We start from the raw sequence: 24,727 nt of genomic DNA, 5'->3' as shown, positions 1-24,727 counted from the left end.
AGGCGAATTAACCCGTAAGGCTCCGCCAGTAATTATCAAACTAAAGCCTTCAGCAGCTGATTCTAGCACAGCACCACGTGCTTCACAAACCTGTAGCCATAGACTTGACTATCGCATGCACAGTTTTTTTCAGTACTTCGTCTTATAAACACTGAATTGTCTCAAATGGATGGCTTTCTGAGTCTAGTTGTAAAGTGTACAGTGTAAATATAAATGAAAATAAATAATTTACATTGCATTTGAAATCCTTCAAGACAAATCCCCTAGTTTTTTGAAAACAAATATGGATGTACAACTCGTAGTGAAATGTAATAAACAAATGCAGCTACGGAGCAGAGAGGTGCTGTGACAGGAGATGTCACACTCTGTGAAATGACTGAAAACCTTTGAGGGTCATTGCCATTGTGAGAGGTTCCGCTCCTCGACCTTCAAACACGTTGATTATATTTGTATTTTTGTGTCTCTGAGGATGAAAAAGAAAAGAGGAAAGATGGAAAGAAAGAAAGAAGAAAAAAATATTGAAGAGTTTTGAAGCAAAGCGAAACAATTAAAACAGCCATGTGAAAAGCTAAAATGAGAACCAGGCGGAGCAACAATGCATTCCACTCTCTGAGCGTGATAAAGAGAACCAGATGATCAATATATGTCCGGGAGGGAGCATATCTATACACTGCTATAAGTGAGCTATGTGTCAATGCAGGTTCGGTCTCACTGCCACTTTTTAATTGGGAAAGCATAGAAACACAAATCCTTTGCACCTCACACGCACATAATGTAAATTTCTCTCCCAATGTGAACTGGTTGATTGCAATATGGTGGCCCCGTCCCCTTTAACAGGAATAGTCAGCCTGGTATCACAATTGCATTCAGATATGTGTTTTAATTCATTTGGAAGTCCATTGTGTTGCTGTTTGGCGTAGAGGGAAGATTGTGCTCGATAGTAGATTTATGCTGGTAAAAGAGCGCCCCTCAGCGGAGGCATCGAGAGTTGCACCATCAGTACGTTTTGGACACGGTTTTGTGACGCCATTTCTAATATAGAGAAATCCACGTAAATGTACCGCTCATTAATACTTATACTATGTTACCATTATTGCAGGTGGTTTTGCATTTTTTTCCTACTTAGAAATGGACTAGTGCATATTCTTCCTGCTAAGAGGTTCAAAAAAAACGTCAACATACATAATGATGTATAATACAAACGCAAAATATATACCTTAATGTTACTCCCAATTAAAGACATATTTGGTTAGCTGTCGGTGAAACATGTGCTGAACTACATTGGCCTGTGAATGGCATTGTTTTGCTTCTTCGGTGACAGCACATCAAAAGTCTTCGGGTCACCTCTGACGCGTCGTCCCACATGAGCCAATAAAACGCCTTCGTCAGCCCGGTGGACGTCTTCTTCCGGGTCGACAGAGAGTTCCTCTGCTGCAGAGAGCCAGGACTGTTGGCAAAGGTCAGTCGAGTTGTCCTCCGCTATCTCTAACCCACTCTCACTCTGCGCTGTGCATTTGTTTCGTTGTTCGTTTCCGCGCGTCTGTAGGGAGGTTTTGGTTTGAGTCATACGTCGCCCCGAGTGTCCGACAGACGCGCGTTAGCAGGCTGCTAAAGCGCTAATGTTGGGCTAGCATAGGTTAGCTTTCAGCCCCGGCTGCATGTTTGCAGACAAAAAGAGAAGTGGAAGGCACAATAACTCATGTGTATCCGACACTCACGGAATATATGAATACATTCAATTAATTTAGTTTTAAAGCTTTCGGTTTTACTGGGTGACACGGTTCTGAGTGTTGCTAGGGAACCCCTTGCCCTGATTTATAAGTGTATTGGGTTGTAAACGTTAAAGAAGCCGTTAGTTTGCGGCTGAGATGCGTTAAGGGTCATGACTCTGTGGTTTAATCTAAATTTTGGACAAATCATAACACGTTTGCATTGCAATACCATGTTATTGATTTATAATTATGTTCAATGTTTTGACCTCGTGATGCTTTTTGATGACGTGGTAGTCTTTCGCACATGAATTAAGAGTTCTAAACGTAAGACACATTATTTTCTAGCTTTTCAAATGTTTTTACTGATATTACTCTGCCAATGTTTTTGATGTTGAATGGAAAAACATTTAGATTTTGAATTGTTGGTTGGAAAAGACGTCAGCCTGCACTCTCTTTGAATAGATCTGTAAGACTAAATGACTGAAAATGGTTGTCATGACACTATAACCCACATTCAGTGCAGGCAAGACCTACTTTGTGCATACGATTTTCCCTTTGAGTTTATTTTGATTGGAAGCAACGGCATATATTAATACAACATTAAAACTGCATGTAGTTTAAGGACATGAAAGTGTACTAATAACAGCGGAAGAAAAACTATTTCCTAACAGTCAAAAAACAAAGAACTTTTAATGACACAACATGAGAAAAGCAGCAAATCTTGTTGGACCCTCTGCAACCAGAAAAAAAACATTTTACCTTATTTATTTTACCTATAAATTATGAAAGTTGTATTAATATTATGCTGCTTATGTATCAGCACTGATGACTTTTGGCCTTTTATTATCTGTTCTAAATTGAGTTTTACCCCTCACTGATTTGTTTTTGACCTTTCAACTAAAACAGCCTCAGTAATCTTTATTGCCTGTCTACTCCAGTTTAACAGTACCACATCAGCTAAAGTAGACCAGTTGGTCCCAGTTCCTTTATCTCCCTTTTTCTATGCAAACACGGTGGGTCCCCAAATGCCTTCTAGCACCTCAGTCTTGTTCAGTAGGCTGTGGTATAAAGAAGTGGTGGCGTTTGTCCTTGATGTTAGTTTACAGATGTGTCCGTTGTGTTTATCTTTGGAAAGGGAATAAAAGTGCACAATGTCTGTGTCCACAATGTGCGCTGGATTTAGATGCAACAGCATATTGGAAAGCGTGCAACCTAAAAGTAGGTCACCAGTGTACGTTTGATCTTTTAAGGGAACAGGGTAGGACGTGTTTCTGTGTAACTTGGTTATTGACACACATTTAGTCTTTTTCTATACTTTCATCCTCTTATTTATTTTTTACCCATAATCCCCCTCTGTCTGCCGGTGCCCTTAACGCTCCCTTGTCTCTTCCCCAGGAGGGGTGTCGTCTGTCCTGCTGAGCTCCTCCTGCTGTGTTAGTGTCGTGTGTGTGTGTGTGTGCGCGCACCATGGCGAGCCTCCTACGCGTCGTGGCGGCCAGCTGCTCGGCCCCTGTTTTCAGTGGAGTTTCCTGCGCGAAGCTGCAGAGCGGCGTCGCCATCAAATCCTCATGCCTTCGCTTTTTCAGGACCCATCAATCTCTCGGGCGATGTGCCAGTCCAGGTGAGACACTCAACACATTCGGCACAACAACTGAGATATTTGTTGTATTGAAGGATCGCCACTGAGTACGCAAACCAAATGACGAAAGGTCAACAACAACATGAACCGTGTATATGTACAACATTACAGAAAGTAAATGTCCCAGTGTGATTTCATTGTTTACCGTGTAGAAAAAGGGAAAGGTGTCCCATAGAGCTGAAATCATTTGTCAATTCATTTATTGGTCAACTGACAAGTTAAGTTGACCATTCATCTACATCAATTGTTTGATTAAACATTTAAATTTGTTGCCGTTATCATTTTAAAATTAGTCTGTTTAGGGTTTTGATTGTTGAAACCATTATTTGAGAAAAACAAAGTATATTATAGAATAAGTGTTAGTTGCAGCTTTAATTGCCTTTCTAGTCAACTAGTATTCTATTGGCTTACATGATTTTAACATAAGTGGATAATGCCACCAACAGATAAAGTAGTCCTATGGTGTAAATCTTTCTAACTTTGAGAAAACCTGCTCAGTTTCAAAATTGTTCTAATGCATGACTACATTTTAAAAACAACTTGTAACCCAGCTGTTGAGGTTTTTAGTTGGACATTTTACTCCTGATGGCAACATGACACCACCTGTACCTTCTGAGTGCATTCTCATGTACCTTTTGTGGCAGGTGGCAACGTTCACCCAGCAATACTAGTATTTATTATAAGATATTTATTCACCATGGCAACCTGTCAAACAAACTGTTCATTCATTCATATCTTCTTTCATTGTAGAGGTCAATGTTGCTAACTGCATTGGCTTTGAATCCCAAGGTCGCGCTGGGCATTATGCTCCATTTTCCATACGCACACTTTGCACCCAGTAACCTGGCAGAAGGTGTGTGTGTGTGTGTGTGTGTGTGTGTGTGTGTGTGTGTGTGTGTGTGTGTGTGTGTGTGTGTGTGTGTGTGTGTGTGTGTGTGTGTGTGTGTGTGTGTGTGTGTGTGTGTGTGTGTGTGTGTGTGTGTGTGTGTGTGTGTGTGTGTGTGTGTTAGCCAATAGCAGCTGGATCCAGGCGCTGGGGCCGTGACGGTGCCGACGCTCCTCTGCATGTGCGAGTGGGTGTTGGTGAGGGTGCTTGTGACCTGGTTCATGCTGACATTTCAGCAGTTCATCCAGTGCCAATAACAGCTGGCAGCGTCTATTCTGGACACACAAGTATCTGCTTACAGGCTCGTAAAGGGGGCGGGGTGGGCAGCACAAACACTTCATATAGATGTGCTTATGCACTGACCTTTTAGGGAGCCTATAGACATGCACTATAGGGCAAGACAGTGCGTCAGTGTGAAGTATGTGATGGACAAAATGACCGCTGCATGCCTTCCCAAAACTTGAAAGCACTACAGACTTGGATGTGCTGGAGACGTCGACGTGTTGGACCACTGTTATGACATGAATACAGTAACCATGCTTCTGTTTCTCGCACACCTTCCGGCCATTGCAACAGAAAACAGGGCACCACTGCATTAGTGTGGGGGGGGGCAAGCATTATATCCATGTTGACTTGCTAGCAGTCTTTTTAACGTTAAAACTGCTGCTCTGCATGTGTGTCTTCGTGGCTGATTTTCTTTGACTTGACGCTGGGATTCTTTACTGTTCATGGTAACTACAGGGAGATCATCAACAGCTCCTAATGTAGCGGTATGTACGGTCGAAACAAGATAATTGTGTGATGCTGCACTATTTTCATGTACATGTTGGTGTGTTACATTTCTGGACAGACGCACAATACATTCAGTGGCGTGTGGTGGCGATTCTTATAGAAATGTTACTAAGCAAAAGCGCACAACCATTTTTCTGTTTTTCATAAAATTAAAGTTGTTTGAGGACAGGTCACCACAGCAGGGAAGAGACTCTTTATTTATAGGCAAGGAGACGCAGAGAACGAGCTGTGGTGGGAATTTCCATAGCAGCCGACACATGTGACTGTCGCCCGGACTCCAAACCCGAATAAGAGCACTAAAAGACACTGAATGAACAGGCTTTAAATATTAATAGTTCATTGGCATATTCATTGTATCTCTCTTGGGGAGAGGAAAATATGTATATAAAACATAAAAAACCCTCAATAATAATAATAATAATAATAATAATATGTTTGTCTTCCAACAGCAGGTATTCCGTACAAACAACTCACAGTCGGCGTACCAAAGGAAATCTTCCTGAATGAGCGTCGCGTCGCGCTTTCCCCTGCTGGTGTCCAGGCTCTCATCAAACAGGGCTTCAACGTCGTCGTGGAGACGGGAGCCGGAGAGCCTTCAAAGTTCCATGATGAGCACTATACCCAGGCTGGAGCAACAATTAAAGACATTAAAGATGTCCTGGCATCAGATGTGCTGGTTAAGGTAGGATTTTGGGGAGGGGAGGGGAGGGGAGGGGAGTGGAGTGGAGTGGAGTGGAGTCGAGGGAGGGAGGGAGGGGGTGGATGGATGGATGGATGGATGGATGGATGGATGGATGGATGCATGAATGAAGTGTTTGTTAGTTTGATGAGGAAAGGATGAAACGTAGGATGTCCTTTCACACCCTCTGCTTCTCTTCTCCCTCCTGAGGTTGAATAGAGATTGATTAACATTCTACCTGTTTCTAACCTGTACAGATACGTCCTGTTCTACTTCAATCATCATCTTGTGTGCTTCCAGGTCCGCGCTCCCGTTTTCAATCCTGAATTGGGCGTCCATGAGGTGGAGATGATGAAGGACGCGGCCACTTTAATCAGCTTCATCTACCCAGCCCAGAACCCTGAGCTGATGGACATGCTGTCCCAGAAGAAGGCCACCGTCGTGGCTATGGACCAGGTGCCCAGGGTCACCATCGCCCAGGGTTACGATGCACTGAGCTCCATGGCAAACATTGCAGGGTATGTACATGATATCTTCAAGAGGGGTCACCGTGTTAATGGGGTATCTTTTGGAGCGTCTCACACTGTGATTTACTGACCATTTAACAGGGATCTACAAAACAGGGCTGCAAATAACGTAATTAACATATGTTTGTTCCGCTTTACTTTTAGTCCCAGACGAATTGTGTTTAAAATAACATTAACAATTAAACAACACTAAAATGCAAACTTTTTAAAGTGACTCATTACTTTTAATATTTAGTCTTTGTAAGAAAAACATTCATTAAAAACAACATTGTAACAACAACAACAACATTTAATTTGCTCATTTCCTGTATTTCGCTCTCTCCCTCATTTAGGTACAAGGCTGTTGTGTTAGCAGCTAATAACTTTGGTCGCTTTTTCACTGGACAGATCACAGCAGCGGGTAAAGTGCCACCTGCAAAAGTGAGTGTTTCTGCATTCAAGGTTTCTTGTTTCCTTTTTGTAAGCTTGAATGCATTTTGATGTATTCTTTGTATTTAGGTTCTGATCATTGGAGGTGGAGTGGCTGGATTGGCTTCAGCCGGTACTGCAAGAGCCATGGGAGCCATCGTCAGAGGATTTGATACCAGGTTTGTTTCGATTTTTTTTTAATGGTACTGAAACAATTGACTTATGTTATTTAAACAATGAAATCTGGTCAATTTTCACCCGAGGTCTGTGTGCAGACAATGTTATTCCTTCATTACCAGTCCCTCGTAGAGATTTTCCCTCTACCCAATGAAAAAATCAACCTGCTCTTCTCCCATGCCACCCCCCTTCTGTCTTAGAGCTGCAGCTTTGGAGCAGTTTAAATCTCTGGGCGCAGAGCCACTGGAAGTGAACATTGCTGAGTCAGGAGAGGGGCAGGGAGGCTACGCCAAGGTCATGTCGAAGGAGTTCATAGAGGCGGAAATGAAGCTGTTTGCCAAGCAGTGTCAGGAGGTGGACATTATCATCACCACTGCTCTTATCCCTGGTACGCACAGACTAACGCACAACCAAAACACAACTACTGTACATTATGAAAAAAAGACATGTGTGAAGTAAAGATAATCACAAGTATCTTGACCAGAACATTTTTTCAACAGTTTCACATTTGTTCCATTACTGCATTTGGCCATGGCGATTATGTTACACCTCTTGGTTCGGTGTTAAATGTGTGTGTGCGTTTCCATTTATGACATTAATGTAGGAAAGCGTGCACCCATCCTAATCACCAAACCGATGATTGAGAGCATGAAAGATGGGTCAGTGGTGGTGGACTTGGCTGCTGAGGCCGGAGGAAACATTGAGACCACATTACCAGGAGAGCTCTCTGTGCACAAGGTCAGCTCGCTCTCAAATGATCCTCGTTTTCAGTTGACTGCTTTGAAATGTATTTTGTATTGACTCATTTCATTTTTGTTTAGGGTGTAACCCATATCGGCTACACAGACTTGCCCAGTCGTCTGCCTACACAGTCCAGCACTCTGTACTCAAACAACATCACTAAGTTGATGAGGGCCATCAGCCCAGACAAGGAGAACTTTTACCTCGACGTCAAGGAGGCGTTCGACTACGGCACCATGGATCACGTCGTCAGGGGATCTGTTGTCATGCAGGTACAAAGTGTGATGAATAAATAGGATCCATTAAGTCAATCATAAAATCATGCAAAATGTGTGGCAGGTCCGTTTCATCGTCACTAGATGTCACCCTAAGACAAAACGGTCTATTCTCTTTATGACCAAAAATGTCACAAAACAAGTAATAGTTAGTTTGTTACCATTCAAACTTTCTATGTGTAATAAATTCCTTCTCAACCTTTCATTTGTAATACACATCTCACCTTTATGATGGTCTGCTTATTCTGCTCCAATAATGCTCAGGTTTAAATTAATTTAATTTTTAATAGGATAAATAATAATGGCCTGCTGTCATTAGCCTCCATTGGCTTTTTATAACTAACATGTAAGTGCATGTATCAACCGATAAGTAATAAAGCATGTGATGTGACCTCAGGGAGACCAACAAGTTTGACACTTATTACAATCCAGAGCAGCTGGTATATTCCCTTTGTTGTTTCTGCATTTTTGTACCTGTGATTGATTACATATTAAGCAGATTACATATAAAATCCTTACTTTTCTTCAGCAGATCATTTAGACATTAGGAGAATATATTTGCTGTAATCGATCTAAGGGGTGTTCTTATTTCATTTCTTTTTAAGTAATAGTTTTCCGATGGTAATGTGACCTGTAACGGTCCCACAGATGAGGCCAAACTGCAGATATTACTTACTGTGCTTACGATCATTAGTTTACTGACTTTGATCTTGACACCGTAGTGTAATGTTTCAGAGATTTACAAATGCAAAAGAAGATATTGTACAACATCAGAGGATGAGATCAGGGAATGAAGTGTACAACACCAAGCCATTAATATCCTGAATAGGAATGTTCTACTTGTTCCCCCTTCTCTCTTCGAAATCATACCTTTCTTGGTCTTAAATCTTGTCCCCTCCAGGATGGAAAGAACCTGTTCCCGGCTCCACAGCCTAACAATGTGCCTGTTGCAGCTCCTCCCAAACCCAAATCCCTCCAGGAACAGGCGAAGGAAAAGGCAGCACTAGTCTCCCCCTTTAAGGCTACACTCACTACTGCTGGAGTGTACACTGGAGGTTGGTTGAATGTGCCATTAAATATAGATTTTCTGGTTAAGAAGGGAATTCCCTTAGATGCTTTACCTGGGAAACTTGCTCCTATACAAGGAATGTTCTTGTTAATTGTCCCCATTGGTCTTGAGAAACATTGAGGTGCTCCAGAAGGTGAAGCATAGGGTAATAATCAGCTTTTTAGCCCACTGCTGGAATGTGCACAGGAGGCGAGACATGACACACACACACACACACACACACATACACCCTGTTAGTGTCAGGAAGTGTGCATTGTTAAAAGAAAGTGTCCCGCTGAGTGTGTGTTTGAAGTATGGCTGTTGTGAGTGGTTCCCATGGTGCCACACAGCACTCTGTGTTAAGTGTGCCACATGCAGTTAATGTGGTTCACACATTGTTTAGGTGCTGGAGTAGTTTCCTACTTAATGCCAGCACAAACCGCTGCTGGTTTGAGCTACTCTTTTTTTTTTTTTTTTATTATGCTATTTATATGCTCATCATCGTGGCAGGTAATGTAGTCAATTTTAACCACTATTGATTGACCGCCATGGAGACGGACAGCTTCTTTTGCTTCACCAGACAGTTTGCTTCAGACAAATTGCTCTTTGACTGATAATTATACATGTCTGTGGGAGTAACAGGAAATAAGGTCGTCGTGGGTGGTCAAGTGCTTAACCTCTCGCAGTCAAAGAAAATGTGCAAATAGTAATAGTGCAAAAAGGAATTCAAAGCTAATTTATACTGATTAAACTATTGCTGTTTGATAAGAGTGGACAAAAGATGAAAAACTGGATAGAATGATTTTTTTTTTCTCCAGGATTGTGCACCATTGACCAATTTTCATGTTCTAAATATGTTCGGTTAAAGTGTTCCTTAGTCCTTACAGCAGCTTTTTAATTTTCTCTAAACAGGTGCTGCCACCCTGCTGGGTCTGGGTCTGTCGGCTCCTAACGCCGCCTTCACGCAGATCGTCACCACCTTCGGTCTGGCTGGCATCGTGGGATACCACACAGTGTGGGGGGTCACTCCTGCTCTGCACTCGCCACTCATGTCAGTGACCAACGCTATCTCAGGTTGGTTTCGGTGTCTTACAAAAAACCTTTGGTATAATGACATCTAGAACTAGACCAATATGATGTGAAAACGTAATGCTAGATTAAGTAAAACACAAATTTTTCGAGCAACAAAACACCATCGGATTCGAATTGGAACAAAAAGAATAAAACACATTCTTGCATTGAATTAAAACCAATCAAGGAGATCAAACATGCAGCCCAGTCCTGCAGGTTTGTCAGAGTCCAAATAAAAACTTAAGAGTGTTTCCTGATTGCAATTTAACACTTGGGGGTTACGAGGTTAGAGAGGTGCGTGCATGTGTGTTCTTGTGGCTTTGATCTCACCTAAAACCCACTCTGGGGTAGGAAGTAACACACCGTCGCTGATCTGAGGGTCAGGGAAGTCATTGCTCATTTGATCTCCCACACAGCCGGACATGAGTGCTCAATTGTGGAGCTAAGAAGTGCAACAACGTTTACTTCTCATTCACTACGTTATTACTTAAACATATACTCTATCTTCAGATTTGCATCTTCACATTATAGCACCTGTTCTTCTGAGTGTTTGTTCTTTTTATTTTCTGCCATATTTTGGAGTTTGTTTGAAGGTCCTTCTACTAATACTGTCATCTCTCGGTGTCTGGCCTCCTTTCCTCCTCCTTTCCTCGTTGACATATTTTCCATTCATATTTGGCGTTACTTCATTACTTTATCGGTTTCTTTTTTCTTTCCCTTACTGACTGTAGAGATGGAAACGGTGAGATCGACATAACAGTTGTTGTGCCAGGCATTGTAAAGACACACACTCAGACGTTAGGGAATCCTATTGGAATTTAAGGTTTGAGTAAGGGACAGTTGTATTCTTCGTGTGAAGATTCGTGTTTCACCCAGCAGTGACTGACTGGTGGGTCATCTGGATATTCTTCAGACACTGGTCTCGTATCCAGTTGCTCATTGAGGCACAATTTCCATATCTGGTGTCTGATAGAAATGCTTTAATCTACTTGAGAGCACTGATTCACTGTCGCACTGTGCCTGTAGCCTGGTAGCTGATGTTTATCACAGCGACATTGGCCCACCCAGTACATGGATGTGTTGCATTTGCTCTCTGCACGGATGCCTATTGGCTTTCTTTTTGGCTAATCTTTTTTCTCTTTGGTTCAAGTAGTTCATAAAACACTGCGCCAAATCTCGACTGCTACAGCTTTTATTTAATCACCATTTCTAATAGTGATGAGAAAAAAAAACTTCCGTTAGATTTAATCAGGCATTTTGACTGCCATTCTTTTTCAGTAAATATAAACTACATATTTTCCGGCACACAAGTATCTTTAAGCAATAGTTCTCTGGCAGTACACACGGTCTCAAAAATGTGTGCTAAAATCATCAAGCAAGTAGCATATTCGGTAGTCATGGAGGCAATGACTGACATGCAGAACAAAAGACAAAAAAATAAATACACAGCCACAAATACTGTTTTATGAGGCCCCTTACCATTCTGAACAATGTTACTAATTCAATTGGTTGTGATATGTATCAATGTATGAAACAACAGAATTTGGGCAAGTATACGGAACGTTGGATGCATGCATAGATTTGCATGAATGAGTTGGCGTTGCGGTCCAGTTATCAGAGGCATCCCGACACACTTGAAGGTGTAATTGCATCTACAAATAGTTGGAAAGTTTGCTTTGAAAAGTGTCCTCTTCACATGTTTCATTTTGTTGTCTTTCTAATCAGTAAAAGGGAGGGAAAAAAGATACTAGTGATAGATGGGGAAAACTTCACATTTGTCTTTTATTTAAAAAAATAAATAAATCTAACCAACACTATTGATTACATGCATGCAGACACACACTCTGCCTGCTAGTCAACATAAATTGCACTCAAACACAATTCTGTGTGACTGCAGGCTCACTGGGTTCTGTGTGCGGCATCCTACCGCCTGTGAGTCATTACAGGGCTGATTGTTATCAAGGTTTCCTGAGCCTCTTTTGGTAAATCTCTAAATCTTTCTATTTCTGCCTCAATACGGGAGGCCGAACAAGAATTCTGAACTTAAGAACCAACTGCAAAATTCCATCGCTGTTATACGATGTAAACTCTTTTATGACTGAATTAGTCTGCTGCTGTTGTTGTTGTTGTTGTTGTAACACCCTAACCAGGGGTCCCTGTTTCGTATAATGAACTATGAAAGCGGAGGGTCCTGAATACTACACTTATCGTTGTTCTGCAGGTCTGACGGCTGTGGGTGGTCTGTCCCTGATGGGAGGCGCCTACACCCCAACAAGTTCTGCCGAGACACTGGCTGTGCTGGCGGCCTTCATCTCCTCGGTCAACATTGCTGGTGAGTCACCCTGCACATGGACGCCTCACGGTGATCACTGCCAGTTTCAGCCCCCTCTGGCCAATAAAACCTCATCTCAGGCTGAAGATTGAAGTGCTTTTTAAATTGATTGTACAATAACATGCTGTCAAATCAAGTTTTGCAACAGCTCTCTCCCCACCTGCTCCGAACGGAGACTGTGGCGCTGGCCTGGAGCGCACGCACACGCACACGCACACGCACACGCACACACACACACACACGTACATCCCTGCTATTTCCCTTGATAATTGCCATCATGACGACAAAGTGTTCCTGGAGTCTTTTTAGAATACTCATCACTCTAATAGTCCTGGGAAACAGCTTGTTCCTCCAGACATGGATTTGTTTCAACTTCACTGGTTAGCTCACTGATTGACACAGGCATAGAATTATAGTTAACTCAATTAGCTTAATCGATCCTTTTTCCCATGTCAAAATGCAACCAAGCTTCTTTGAGTGTTTGTGGGGGAGACCCCCGGCCACCACAACTTTTTTTTTGTTCTGCCGTAATTCTCAGACCCGCTGGGTTCTTGTACTGTTCAAACCACCCATTAGTTTTTTTAGATTTCCCTCATCGAAGACATGCTGAAATACCACAGCTTTTATAGACGTACCTAGTTTCATTTTTGATCTCCTACATGGGTTTGTTTACACACGCACATTTCTCAGTGGTTGACCGCATTACCCATAAACCCCTGGGAACAAAGGATTAAAAAAAAAACATTCCCTGGAATGGGACAAAACACAATAGTGAAATTTAGCTTGAATAAACCCCACACTGACATTTTTCAGTCTTCTTGGATGAATAGCTCCCTGGCTGCAGCTTCTTGTTCCCTTTGTGGCGCTGCAGCTGAAAGATGTGGGAATGCATTGAAAAACATTGAAAAGTCTGAGTATCTTTAGTAAAATATGTTCAGTTTCTCACAATCCAACTGCCAATGTTCAATATCGAATTCCTTATGTTCTTTTCCCCTGAACCAGGCCACTAATTTCAGTCAGAGCAAAATTGTATCCGTAACTCTGATTTAATAATTAGAAAAATGTTCATAGACCAGCAGCCTTGTTTTTAGCCACAGTATAGTTGTCTGGCTCTATTGATGCCAATGTTAGTTGTCCAGACTAAAATATCTCAACCACTAGAAGACCAAATGTCTGCAAACACAATGGATTGCCATGTATTTGGATCCCTTTGGATGGATCCTTTTTTTAAATCACTTTACCAATGCATCATTGAGTCAAAATGTACAGGATATTTTGCTGATGATAAAGCATGCCAATCCGATACCAGAGTCTAATTATTAGGCAGTATGCTTCACTGTGGAAGTGACTGGCCTGTACAGTAGAGCCTCAAAGAGCTGCCAGCGTCTATAATAAATGGCCTTATGTTGGCCACTTTTGCTGATTTGCTTTTATTCTGTAAAGCTTTCTAAATATAGTGTCAGCAGACCCCTTCTGGGTTAGAAAAATAAAATTAGCAATGAGCGGATACTGGCGTTGCGTTGTTGAAATACATGAACATTCCTTCATGTTAATATATTGACACAGATTGGTCAGCAATAATATTAGTCAGATTCTGTTTCACTTTTTAACCAGGACAGTCTACGACTTAATTTAAATGAACTGGTAGGAAACGTGCGTGTGTGTGCGTGTGTGTGTGTGCTGTAATAATGCCAGGGGGAAAAGAGACATGCCCACAGAAATGTGATCTGTAAAGCAGTGAGACACCGTCTGGTCCCCGGTTTCACGCATTTGAGGTTTTCTACTTGAAATATTTATCTTGCCATAAAGTAGACTCATTAATGTTCTAACATTGGTTATTAGGCTTGGCAACACTTATTTTTTTTGCCATTGACTAACACCTGTTTCCTACAAATGGATGTTAGGCATGTTCTTCAGGTGCCTTTAACTCCCTGCCTTTACAAGTTGATTTTTCTTTCTTTACATTACTGCTGTTTTTTTGTTTCCAGTAACCCTCCCCTTCTGGTAAAGGAGATTTTTTCACCCATTGTTCTTGTAAGTACAAATGTACTAATTGGCCTCGTCTGTTCAACCAGGTGGTTTCCTGGTGACTAAGAAGATGTTGGACATGTTCAAGCGCCCCACTGATCCTCCAGAGCATAACTACCTCTATCTGCTTCCCGGCGGTGTCTTCCTCGGGGGCTACGGCGCTGCTCTGCAGTCTGGATACAACATCGAACAGGTGCGAAAGGACATGTCCACTCTGCTTTCCCAGCTGTAGTACAGGCCTCCAATGAAATCATTTGGCCTGATTTTTTTCATCCTCTGGTCCCTCAATCATGGTCTATAATCTCCATTCTACCCATTCTGTGCCTCCTCCTCTTTCGTTAACCAGATGATGTACCTGGGCTCGGGTCTGTGCTGTGTCGGTGCCTTGGCTGGCCTTTCCAACCAGAAGACGGCCCGCCTGGGTAACGCGTTGGGTATGATGGGAGTTGCAGGAGGGATCCTTGCCACCCTGGGCGCCCTCAAACCGAGTCCCGAGCTCTTGGCACAGATGAGCGCGGCCATGGCTGTAGGTGGCACTACTGGTAAGTTAATATGTCCGAAGAAGGATGTGGCAGATTTACAGATACTAGATTCCTATTCTTATGGTATGTTACAGCAAATGTAGACTTGTGGGCATTTGTTTTGCATTGTTTGTGCGTATGTGCATGTATTGCAAGCCGGGCCTGATTAAGCAGCAGGTGGGCAAAGCGATCAGACCGTTCTCTGATGTTTACATCAAACACCACATGAATAACTCTCCGACCGACACGGGAGGTCTGTCAAAATGGTCAGCAGCACGCGTTACTCATCGCTAATTATTCCTAGACTAAACTATCCAGAAAGATAGTGTGCACACACAAAGGGTAACGGGCCTCTTCACCAACACCTGGCTCCTCAGATGGACCCACTTCCCAGCAGTCCTCTTGAGTGTGTTTGCGTGCATGTGCTTGTGATTTGCATCTTATTAGTATGTGGGTCTTACAGGGACACTGTGCTTTATTTATTTGTTCTCCCTCTCTTCCACCTTTAGGCTTGGCCATTGCTAAGAAGATCCAGATCACTGACCTGCCCCAGCTGGTGGCTGCATTCCACAGCTTGGTGGGGATGGCTGCCGTGCTCACCTGTGTGGCCGAATACATGATCGAGTACCCCCACTTTGCCACGGACCCTGCAGCCAACCTCACCAAGATAGTTGCGTACCTCGGCACCTACATTGGCGGAATCACTTTCAGTGGCTCTTTGGTTGCGTACGGCAAACTGCAAGGTAACGAGGATCAGTCATGTGGATGTATTGAATATTCCCTGCAGCGTAAACAATTACATTTCCACTATGCAAATGCACAGCTGCATTCATGCTTTTATTATATTTAGTAGGAAAAGTGTCTTTGGGATTTGACCCACCTCACTTTAAAGTGAGCTGCTTCACATAGGACAAGTTGGAAGAAATTGGTAGTGGTTGGTCCAGTAAATAAAATATGTCCATGTATACCTTATTCCACTTTTTAAAATTGGGGTTGGGACAATGTAGGCTTTTGTCATTGAGTTTAAAAAGGTTGGGATGTCATCACAAGTTACTTGTAAAGCGTCTTGCTCCTTAATGGTAGAAAAGTGAAAAATGGAGCCTTATTTAAAATAAATATAAATACATACAGAATATAATGGCACAATTTTGTTATTGTCCAGGTGCCCTTTATTTATGCAGGAGGATATTTTAAATTATGGTTATTTAAGATGTTTTTTGTGTTTTTAAAACCTTTTTCCCAAGAAAATTATTACATTTTCTTTTTTTCTTGTGTCTAAATGTGGAAAAAGGTTTGTGTGCTGGCATTGGTCCTAGCACGCGCTCTAATTTCTATGTTGACTGCAAGTGTTTAATGAGGGCAAATTATGCGTGAACATGACATTCAGCTAATGGAAAGTCTCATGTGGTAATCCTATTCAACCCGTTTTCCACTGCTTGAATTTATGCTTTTTGCTGACAAAGGTTACAGTTGCTTAAATGTGCAATTATTAGATGCATCTTATTTCAAATTCTTAGTCCTTCTTATTCTCAATTCTCCTTCTCTTAATGCAGGTGTTCTAAGCAGTGCTCCCCTGGTGCTCCCTGGTCGTCATGCTCTGAATGCCACTCTTATGGCAGCCAGTATTGGTGGGATGGTTCCCTACATGATGGATCCCAGTTACATCACAGGCATCACCTGTCTTGGATCTGTCTCTGCTCTCTCCGCTGTCATGGTACGGTGTGTGTGTGTGTGTGTGTTTCTAGGGTCTGCATATTGCAATCAATGGCAAAATCTTAATCTCGTCAATTTTTGGATATTGGATATTATTGTATAATTGTGCGTGTGTATTTGTTCCCTTCAAGTTTTTGACAATACCTACAGTATGTTGACCAGAACCATCTATGATGTTTACCAAGAAAATGCTGTATTTTGCTACTGCTTTGACTACATTTGGGCCCCTGTTAAACAGAAAACTCACACATGATAGATGGACATGGAGCACCAGGATCACTTTTCCTCTTTGAAGCTGATCATCACATCTGCTCCGTCGTTTACTGTATTTAGGAGCTGTTCTTGTCTCCTTTAGGGTGTAACCTTGACGGCAGCTATTGGAGGCGCTGACATGCCGGTGGTGATCACCGTACTGAACAGTTACTCAGGCTGGGCTCTGTGTGCCGAGGGCTTCCTGCTCAACAACAACCTGCTGACCATCGTCGGAGCTCTTATTGGCTCGTCCGGAGCCATTCTGTCATACATTATGTGTGTGGTGAGTGGAGCCAGTTATTTTATTTTTTTCATAACCCATAGTTGTCGAGCTGCCCATTGAGCATCGAGAACACTGCTGAAGCGTTTGATGAGTTTAACGCGGTTGTTCCTCCCTTTTCCACCAGGAGGGACTCTAACTTTACCACAGCAGAGTCCCACTTGTAAATAAATAATCTCGGGTCACAAATGTGTTTTTTGAAGAAACATCCCATTCAAATCTACTGTAGTTACAGTATCTCGCTGTGCATAGTAAATGAAGTTACGGTAATATAATGTCTCCACTCTCTTTAGGCTATGAATCGCTCACTGGCTAACGTGATCCTGGGAGGCTACGGCACGTCTTCCACCGGCACGGGAAAGCCCATGGAGATCATAGGGACGCACACCGAGGTCAACGTGGACCAGACCGTCGACATGATTAAAGACGCCCAGAGCATAATCATCACTCCAGGTACAAGCAGACACACACTCCCACACACAAACACGCTCATTGGAGGGTCTTGTATGTGAGTGGAAAAACATGGTACTCTAACTTTGCCAGTCACTCCTTTTTTTTCCAGCATTAGCAAAGTGTGTGTTCTGCTTATTTAACCTTTTCTTGACCCATGTTACATCACCGTTTTGCTAGGCTAATTAACAAAATCCCGGTGGAGTTGAGACACACATACAAGGTTTCTGTGTGGTCGTCAGTCCCAGGTAAATAGACATTCTACAGTGCGGCGTATATATGCAAGGTCAAGGGAAAATGAGGGTATGCTTAGTTTATGTAGACAATTCAAACACTACGTTCATAATTGGCATCTAGTTCTTTAGCTTGGGATCCAACCTTTTGTTCCAGGTGCCTGAGTTTCTTTTTCTCACGTGTCCTCTATTTAATGTTGGAAGATGGAAGACTCATCTGAACCTCCCACTTGTAATATTGCGATGGACCGCTGTGCTGCTATCCTAAAACCCATGATTTGTGTGGCCCGGTGAGATCTCACTCCCCTCCCCAGACGGTTTCAAGTTCCCAAGAGTTGTTTTACTCACGTGGGTACATGTAAACACAGACTAAAGGCATCCAGCCTGCAAATTGCCGATTTCAGCCACACTGCCGGGTTCCTATAAACAAAAAATAACTCTTCAGAGGAAACCCTTGCAATTTACAAGAATTAAAGTGGTCACATGGTTGAGAAGTGGAAAATAAGTGATCCATGTAGCATGTAGATTAAACCATCTTTTTTCTTTCTTACTTTTTTGAGACGACCAGAAAACGAAAAGGATCAATTCTGAAAATAAAAGCAGGCCAAAATGTATCTGTATTTAGGAGGACGAGGAAGAATGAAATGAAAAAAAAAAAATTGGTAGACTTTTTGGAGAATTATGGAAACCAGTAAAATGCCAGGATGAGAATAAGTATAAAATCACCATAGAACCTGTAAAACTTGATGAATGGAGGATCCGTCTGTTGAGTAATCCTTCTCTCTCTCCCTTTATGTAGTTATCAAACCAGATAGTTGTTGTCCCCAGTTCGGGCCTTCAGTCTGCCTCCTTGTTTCTATTTTGACCAATCTCTCTAATTGGAGCAGTCACGGTCACTTTGCCTGATTGACATCTGTGGAAACTGTTAAGTCTCAGCCTGATAAACATTGTTTTCCTGGCTTCGTCTGGCCCATCTCCGCATGGCCTGGGCCCACTTATTGTTATTACAGGAGAAACTCTGCAGAATGTGGAAGCACAAGGAAGGAAAGATCTGTAATGGAGAGAACAAAAAGCATTAGGTTTTAAGATGGACTGGTTACAGTCAATAAAGTTTTATTCCCTTTTCCATGTTGAAGTTGAAAATGTCTGTTTGAGTGGTGTGATGTAAAAAGACAAGTTTCTGACTGGTTGTTGTGACAAGGCTAGTAAACGCCACTGGACCGTGTGACGTGTTTGTGTGCGTCTGATAAAAATCAAGTCCCACACACTAGCGATATTAAACACAAACACAAATCTTCTACTCAAAGGCACCTCGCTAGGGTAAATCTTTACTAAAACTCTGAGACTTGGTTGTCCAGTTAAAGGTTGCTTTAACTTACTCACCCTATTTTGGAGTTGGTAAAATTTGGTGAAGACTAGGGCTGAAAAAAAGAATTGGGAAATCAGAATGTTCTTTGACAGGTTAATGGCAGTAAAAGCTGGGTACTCCATATTATGCTTAAATATCAGCTATTGTTGTTTTTAAACTGTCTTACAGGGTATGGACTCTGTGCTGCAAAGGCCCAGTACCCCATTGCAGAGTTGGTGAAGATGCTCCTCGAAGCTGGCAAGAAAGTCAGGTAAATCTAAAAAAATGAAATGGGCCTTTACTGAATGAACACAAATAAAGTGACTCAGTTTTTACTCAAAGTGAGGCAATGGATTCCCCCCCCCCCCGGCACAAATCACCCCACTCTCTGCTATACGATACAAGATGTAAACCGAGCAGTGGTTTTGAGTTCGATGACAAGAAGATGGGGCAGAGCAGATAGGAAGAGACCTGTGTGCGAGCAGCGAATGAGGAAAAGTACACGTGGGAGAGGAGAGGAAGGACGAGGTACAGCATGCATAATGGTCCTGCCTCTGCTGTTTGATCCTGGCTGTTGCAGCTGCTGCTACTTAGAGCATTTGTACTTGATTAGTGGAAAGTGGGTGGTCAGAAAACAAGCCTTTTACCCTGATGTCTTACTCCTTCTTTCCTCCTTTTGTTCGTGCATTATTCATATGAACCTCTCTTTATACCATTCGTACCTGCCTGTGTAATCCCTCCATACATCCACCTCAGTCCGGAATAGGCAGTTTTATTCCTCCTCGTTTTGCGTTTCATGTTGACTGTCTGCAAGCGCGACACACTTCTCTCTGCTCTTTTAATGCATGTTGTCTGAGTGGTATTGGGTGAAGGGCAGAAAATAACTTTTTAATTGGCAGCCGCGGTCAATAATGGATCCCAAAACCTTCTGCCATCTGAATCTGCCCTGAACTTGCCCCGAAAACTGAAGAATTAGTCTCCAAATGGAGAGATAGCGGGAGATGCACCAAATTCGGTGGCTGTTGTTCATTTGGTACCCTGGTTACATGACATGCCTAATTGAGTTTGAGCGCTATGTATACCCAGTCACACACATGCATACACACTCAACAAATAAGATGTGTGTGTCCTCTAATCACAACCATCTCTGCTCCGCTTGTACAAAGCCTCCATTTCTTTCTCTGCCCGATGTGATTCATTTTGATCCCATCTCACTTGATTTAAGAAAGCCAGATTATAGTTAATGTAGAGCAGTGACTGCTTTTAAGGTACTCACTCACTCACTCACTCACTCACTCACTTAATGTTGTCACAGGTTTGGTATTCACCCTGTGGCCGGCCGTATGCCGGGTCAGCTCAATGTGCTGTTGGCCGAAGCTGGTGTCCCGTACGATATTGTCCTGGAGATGGAGGAGATTAACGAAGACTTTGCTGGTAAGATGCAGTCCTTTCTGTCTTTTACTGTACATATGATACCTTCCAGGGATGTCTTTTCTGACTCAACTAGGATTACTGTGACCCAACAAAAGATGGTTGCATGGTACGCCACTTGGTGAAGTTAATTTCCAAAAATAGGGAAACGGGTACATTTGAACGTTTTTTTCAATACAGTTTAATGAGAATATCAGTATTGTTCATATTTTTATCCTAAATATGAAGTTGGAGACATTTGGCTTTGTAAAGACTACGGCCGGGGAACCTGCTAGCTTAACTCTGCTAACAATCTGCAGACCAGCGACTCTAAAGCTCAAGGCTCATCGATGTTTATCTCCTTTGTTGACATATCAAAGAATTAGAATGACGTGATGGGTTTTATGGTGACTAAATATTTCTTGCTCATGGGTTCCTGAAGTCTCAGCTGGTCGCCTGGCAACCTCAGTGATGGGATTGACTGCAGTTAAACAACTAGATAACAAGTTGATAAGCAATACATTGGAAAATATACATCATCATGGAGACAAATAAATGCAGGTAAAAGTATTGATATATTTCCTTATTTTTTGTTAGAAACTGACCTGGTCCTGGTGATTGGTGCCAACGACACAGTAAACTCTGCCTCCCAAGAAGATCCCAACTCTATCATTGCGGGAATGCCCGTGCTGGAGGTCTGGAAGTCTAAGCAGGTGAGACATCTGGCACATGTATGTGTGATAATGAGGTTGCCCTGAAGCCCAAAGAGATGAAGACAACTGGAGTTTACAACAACTGGAATGCTTATTTACCGCGACTGAATATTGGAGCCTCCACCCGTAGAGGGGGGCCTCCTATTTGAAAGCGCGCACACACACACACACACACACACACACACACAGTGGATCACATGCGTAGAGGCAGATTGTTACAGTTCCAGGTGCATGCCCATGCTGATCCCATTAGTGGTGACTGTGTCGCTGTGGAATGACGACATTCGGAGCATCCCACTGGCACCGATCCGAGATCTGGGATTTATACAGCGCTCCCATTTGTTTCCACACTTTCCTCCAGGGAAATCAAAGTGGACATTCCACCCAACCACACACACTAGTACGGACGCACAGATAAAAATCTGCAATTTCAACCAAAAAAAATCTGGTTTCACAGACAATGCACACAAATGCGTCAAATGGTGATTCATAAGTGCAAACACACGCTAACAAACATTTACATACTTTACTTTTTGCAGATGTTGAGGCCATCTTTATTGAATTAGTGCTGTCCCAACTAAACTTTCACATAATTTAATCAAGTCTCCTGATTGACGAGCAGTATTTTTAATGGAAAGAAGTATTGTTGAATATGTAAATCGCCAAGCGAACATCGCAGCTGCATCTCAAGATCTAATGGAGATGGACAGATGCCTTTGTGGAGAGAATGCCAGGATTTGAATATTTGAAATGTGCCTTTTGTCCAATTGGCGGCTAACTACTGTATCTCCTCCTGCTTCAGGTGGTTGTGATGAAACGCTCCCTGGGTGTGGGATACGCAGCTGTCGACAACCCAATCTTCTACAAGCCCAACACCGCGATGTTGCTCGGCGACGCCAAGAAGACGTGCGATGCCCTGCAAGCCAAGGTCCGCGATTCCCAGAGCCAGTAAGGCGGACACCTCTACCAAGAGCACACATCGAACAAAAAAGGTGGAAGACGATGAGTCGCTGTTTCTCCCAAAAGTATCTCCACATAGGTGTCAAAGATGACCATTGACCGTGACTCTGCTCATTGAGCGGTGACGGTTCAAGGTTTTTGGCGCACCCTTTCCTGTCTAATAAATAAGTTGCGATGTTTGCTGTAAAGAGAAGCACGCTTGCGCGGTAGGAGCCAAGCAATGCTGATGTTTTGGTATTTACAGGCACTTTTATTTCTAGATATTAAAGGATTCTGTGGAATCTGGGGAGCAACCAACGATGTCATCTTCACACCGATATTAATGTAATGCAACATCAGAAATGTAGATGCAGACAAGTAAAAATTCAGTTATGTTTTTAGGAAATTGTCAATAGATCATAGAAAATGTTTAGATGAATTGTAATTGAAAAGCAGTGTGATAAAGAGAGGCATGAGAAAGTTGTGCACGAAGGTTTTTTTTTTTTCTCCCAATTTTCTTGTATTGTACGGTAATTTGGTTTTCCCTTTTCTATACAGATAGGTCGTGCTAATGTCTCACCTTTTACTGTTTAAGTAACCAGAAAAAAAGCGGCACAGTAGAACATCTTTGTAAAGTTTGATCATTTCCACTTTTATAGCGTACTAGGATTTTTGTATTTGGTCTAATAATTCTCAAAATAACTAGAAATATGTTAAGAAGGCATAGCCAGTGATGGAAATCTGGTCATCCTACTTTCTTTTCACTTTTGTCTTGTTAAATTAAAGAGGCGTTCAACCCGCTTCTATGGAGCATTTTTTGCAATGAACCAAATGGATCTGACCTTAAGTATGAAACCACCGCAGTAATGTAATGCTAAGACTGTACCACTCCTGCATCAACACTCTTGTATCTCTAGTAGCTGAATGGATTTAATTATGTTTTTGAACCAGTTGCATCAAATCATCCTTTTGTCATGCTCTCATTTGGCCTTTACAGTAAAGAAGGATGTTATTTTGATGAAGTCTGTGGCTCCATCCCCTCCAATTTGAGCGTCCTCGTTGGATTTCGATGGGGAAATGAAGGATCACTGTTTTGTAAACTTAAACCTGACTGTTGTGAGAGGACTCAAAAGCAAAATTAGACTTGATTCCAAATACAGTTGTTTAAAATAGTTACCAAGAATTTCCATAATGCCCAAATGTCCCCTTTTACTATTATAAAGGGACTAGTTGCTGATAACCTCAATTTTTTTTGAAAGATCCCTAACAAAATGACCAGCTCCCACTCTACACGTGACAATCTCCTAACTAAAAACCCCAGAAACTCACTCCATGTTTGATTACTAAATGTTATCTGCCACCCCTTTTTCATGCATTTCACGGTTTTGATGGTCCACGGTTGGAGTAACATGGTGACCGGTTAGCGGTCTACAGTTCTGTAAGAAGTTGTTATAGATGTTATAGTTTCATCCTGGGACCTGACACATTGACCAACTATCCTACCTCTCCCTAAAAAGACCAATCATTTTATAGAGGGCCGTCATCTGACCAATGACGTTTGACTCAATTTCCCACAGGACGTCTTTTCCATCCACACAGCAAAATTCAACCAGTCAACTGTCATGTGTCTTAAACTTGACCATTTGCCTCTTGTGTTGTGTTCACGTCCCATTTTTAATCATCAGACCTCAGCTTACGGCTTCATAGTTCAGTGTGTTGTGCAAAAATGCAGCTGCAGATGTCATTCGCTTTCATGAGGTTATTTCTCTCATATCTCATGCTTAATACTTGCTGTAGTTTCTTGCCATTTTCAAGATATTGATCAAAATAATAAAAATGAATTGTTCTGCCAATGTGCACCCTTATGCCCTTGACCCTTTTTGTCTTCATAAGGAAGTATTTTTGTAAAGAGGCACCATGTTTGTGCAAAGCCACAATGGGGTTTTGAGGATGTACAATGTTTCAATGCAACGTACAGGAGATGAAATGTACTGTAAATGCCCCCCCCCCCCCCCCTTTTCGTTCATCATGGAAGAATTTCATCCCTAATAAAGCTGTATTTACACAAGATTTTGCCTGTGCCCCTCATTCCTTCCCTGACACGCACTTAAAGTTGCAAATGAATCAATTTTACAATGAACAAGTTGATCTGAGGTGCACCACTGCTTTGATGGACCTTGCACGATGAAAACTCCCAATATTTGTATTCCGTGAAGCGCTCAGGGTATCCATACATCTGCATAGTATTCAAATCATACCTTTAATCAAAAAGCCATTGAAACTCAAGTGTGTTTTTATTTGTATTATCTTTCTACTCTGCTGTCATGCAACGACCTGAGATAATCACAGCGGCTCGTTGTTGACGAGCAACAGTGAAGAGACGACACGACACTGGTTGGTAAAACCGACCCGGCAGCCTCAAAGTGCCCGTGTGCAACCGGATGAGATCGCATGACGCCGTCATGAGGGTCAGGATAATGACTGAAGTGTAAATATCAGTTTGTGAGATTATTTTTCACCTACAAGCGGCACTTGATTGGCATTCATCAGCAG

General features: G+C 42.3%; 1 protein-coding gene across 2 annotated transcripts; it reads left to right on the top strand.

The window, feature by feature from the left end:
* Positions 1–1,383: 1,383 nt before the first annotated feature.
* nnt (nicotinamide nucleotide transhydrogenase) lies at positions 1,384–24,244 on the top strand. 2 transcript variants are annotated; one of them, XM_037484532.2, is made up of 22 exons: positions 1,384–1,459; positions 3,108–3,333; positions 5,482–5,711; positions 6,009–6,226; positions 6,568–6,655; positions 6,734–6,822; positions 7,021–7,208; positions 7,425–7,558; positions 7,642–7,833; positions 8,738–8,891; positions 9,797–9,958; positions 12,177–12,287; positions 14,363–14,508; positions 14,662–14,857; positions 15,346–15,579; positions 16,390–16,550; positions 16,905–17,084; positions 17,375–17,534; positions 19,302–19,383; positions 20,428–20,546; positions 21,120–21,235; positions 22,038–24,244. In XM_037484532.2, the coding sequence occupies exons 2-22, from the start codon at positions 3,180–3,182 to the stop codon at positions 22,185–22,187; spliced, it is 3,264 nt and encodes a 1,087-aa protein (XP_037340429.2). In that variant the 5' UTR covers positions 1,384–1,459; positions 3,108–3,179; the 3' UTR covers positions 22,188–24,244. The 2 variants fall into 2 exon arrangements, with proteins under 2 accessions (XP_037340429.2, XP_037340428.2); XM_037484531.2 differs by having other exon boundaries at positions 5,479–5,711.
* Positions 24,245–24,727: the final 483 nt, after the last annotated feature.

Source organism: Pungitius pungitius, chromosome 18, assembly GCF_949316345.1.
Source record: "Pungitius pungitius chromosome 18, fPunPun2.1, whole genome shotgun sequence".
NCBI classification, from domain to species: Eukaryota; Metazoa; Chordata; class Actinopteri; order Perciformes; family Gasterosteidae; genus Pungitius; species Pungitius pungitius.
The sequence above is the reverse complement of the archived record's forward strand: the minus strand, read 5'-3'. Positions and strand labels throughout refer to the sequence as shown.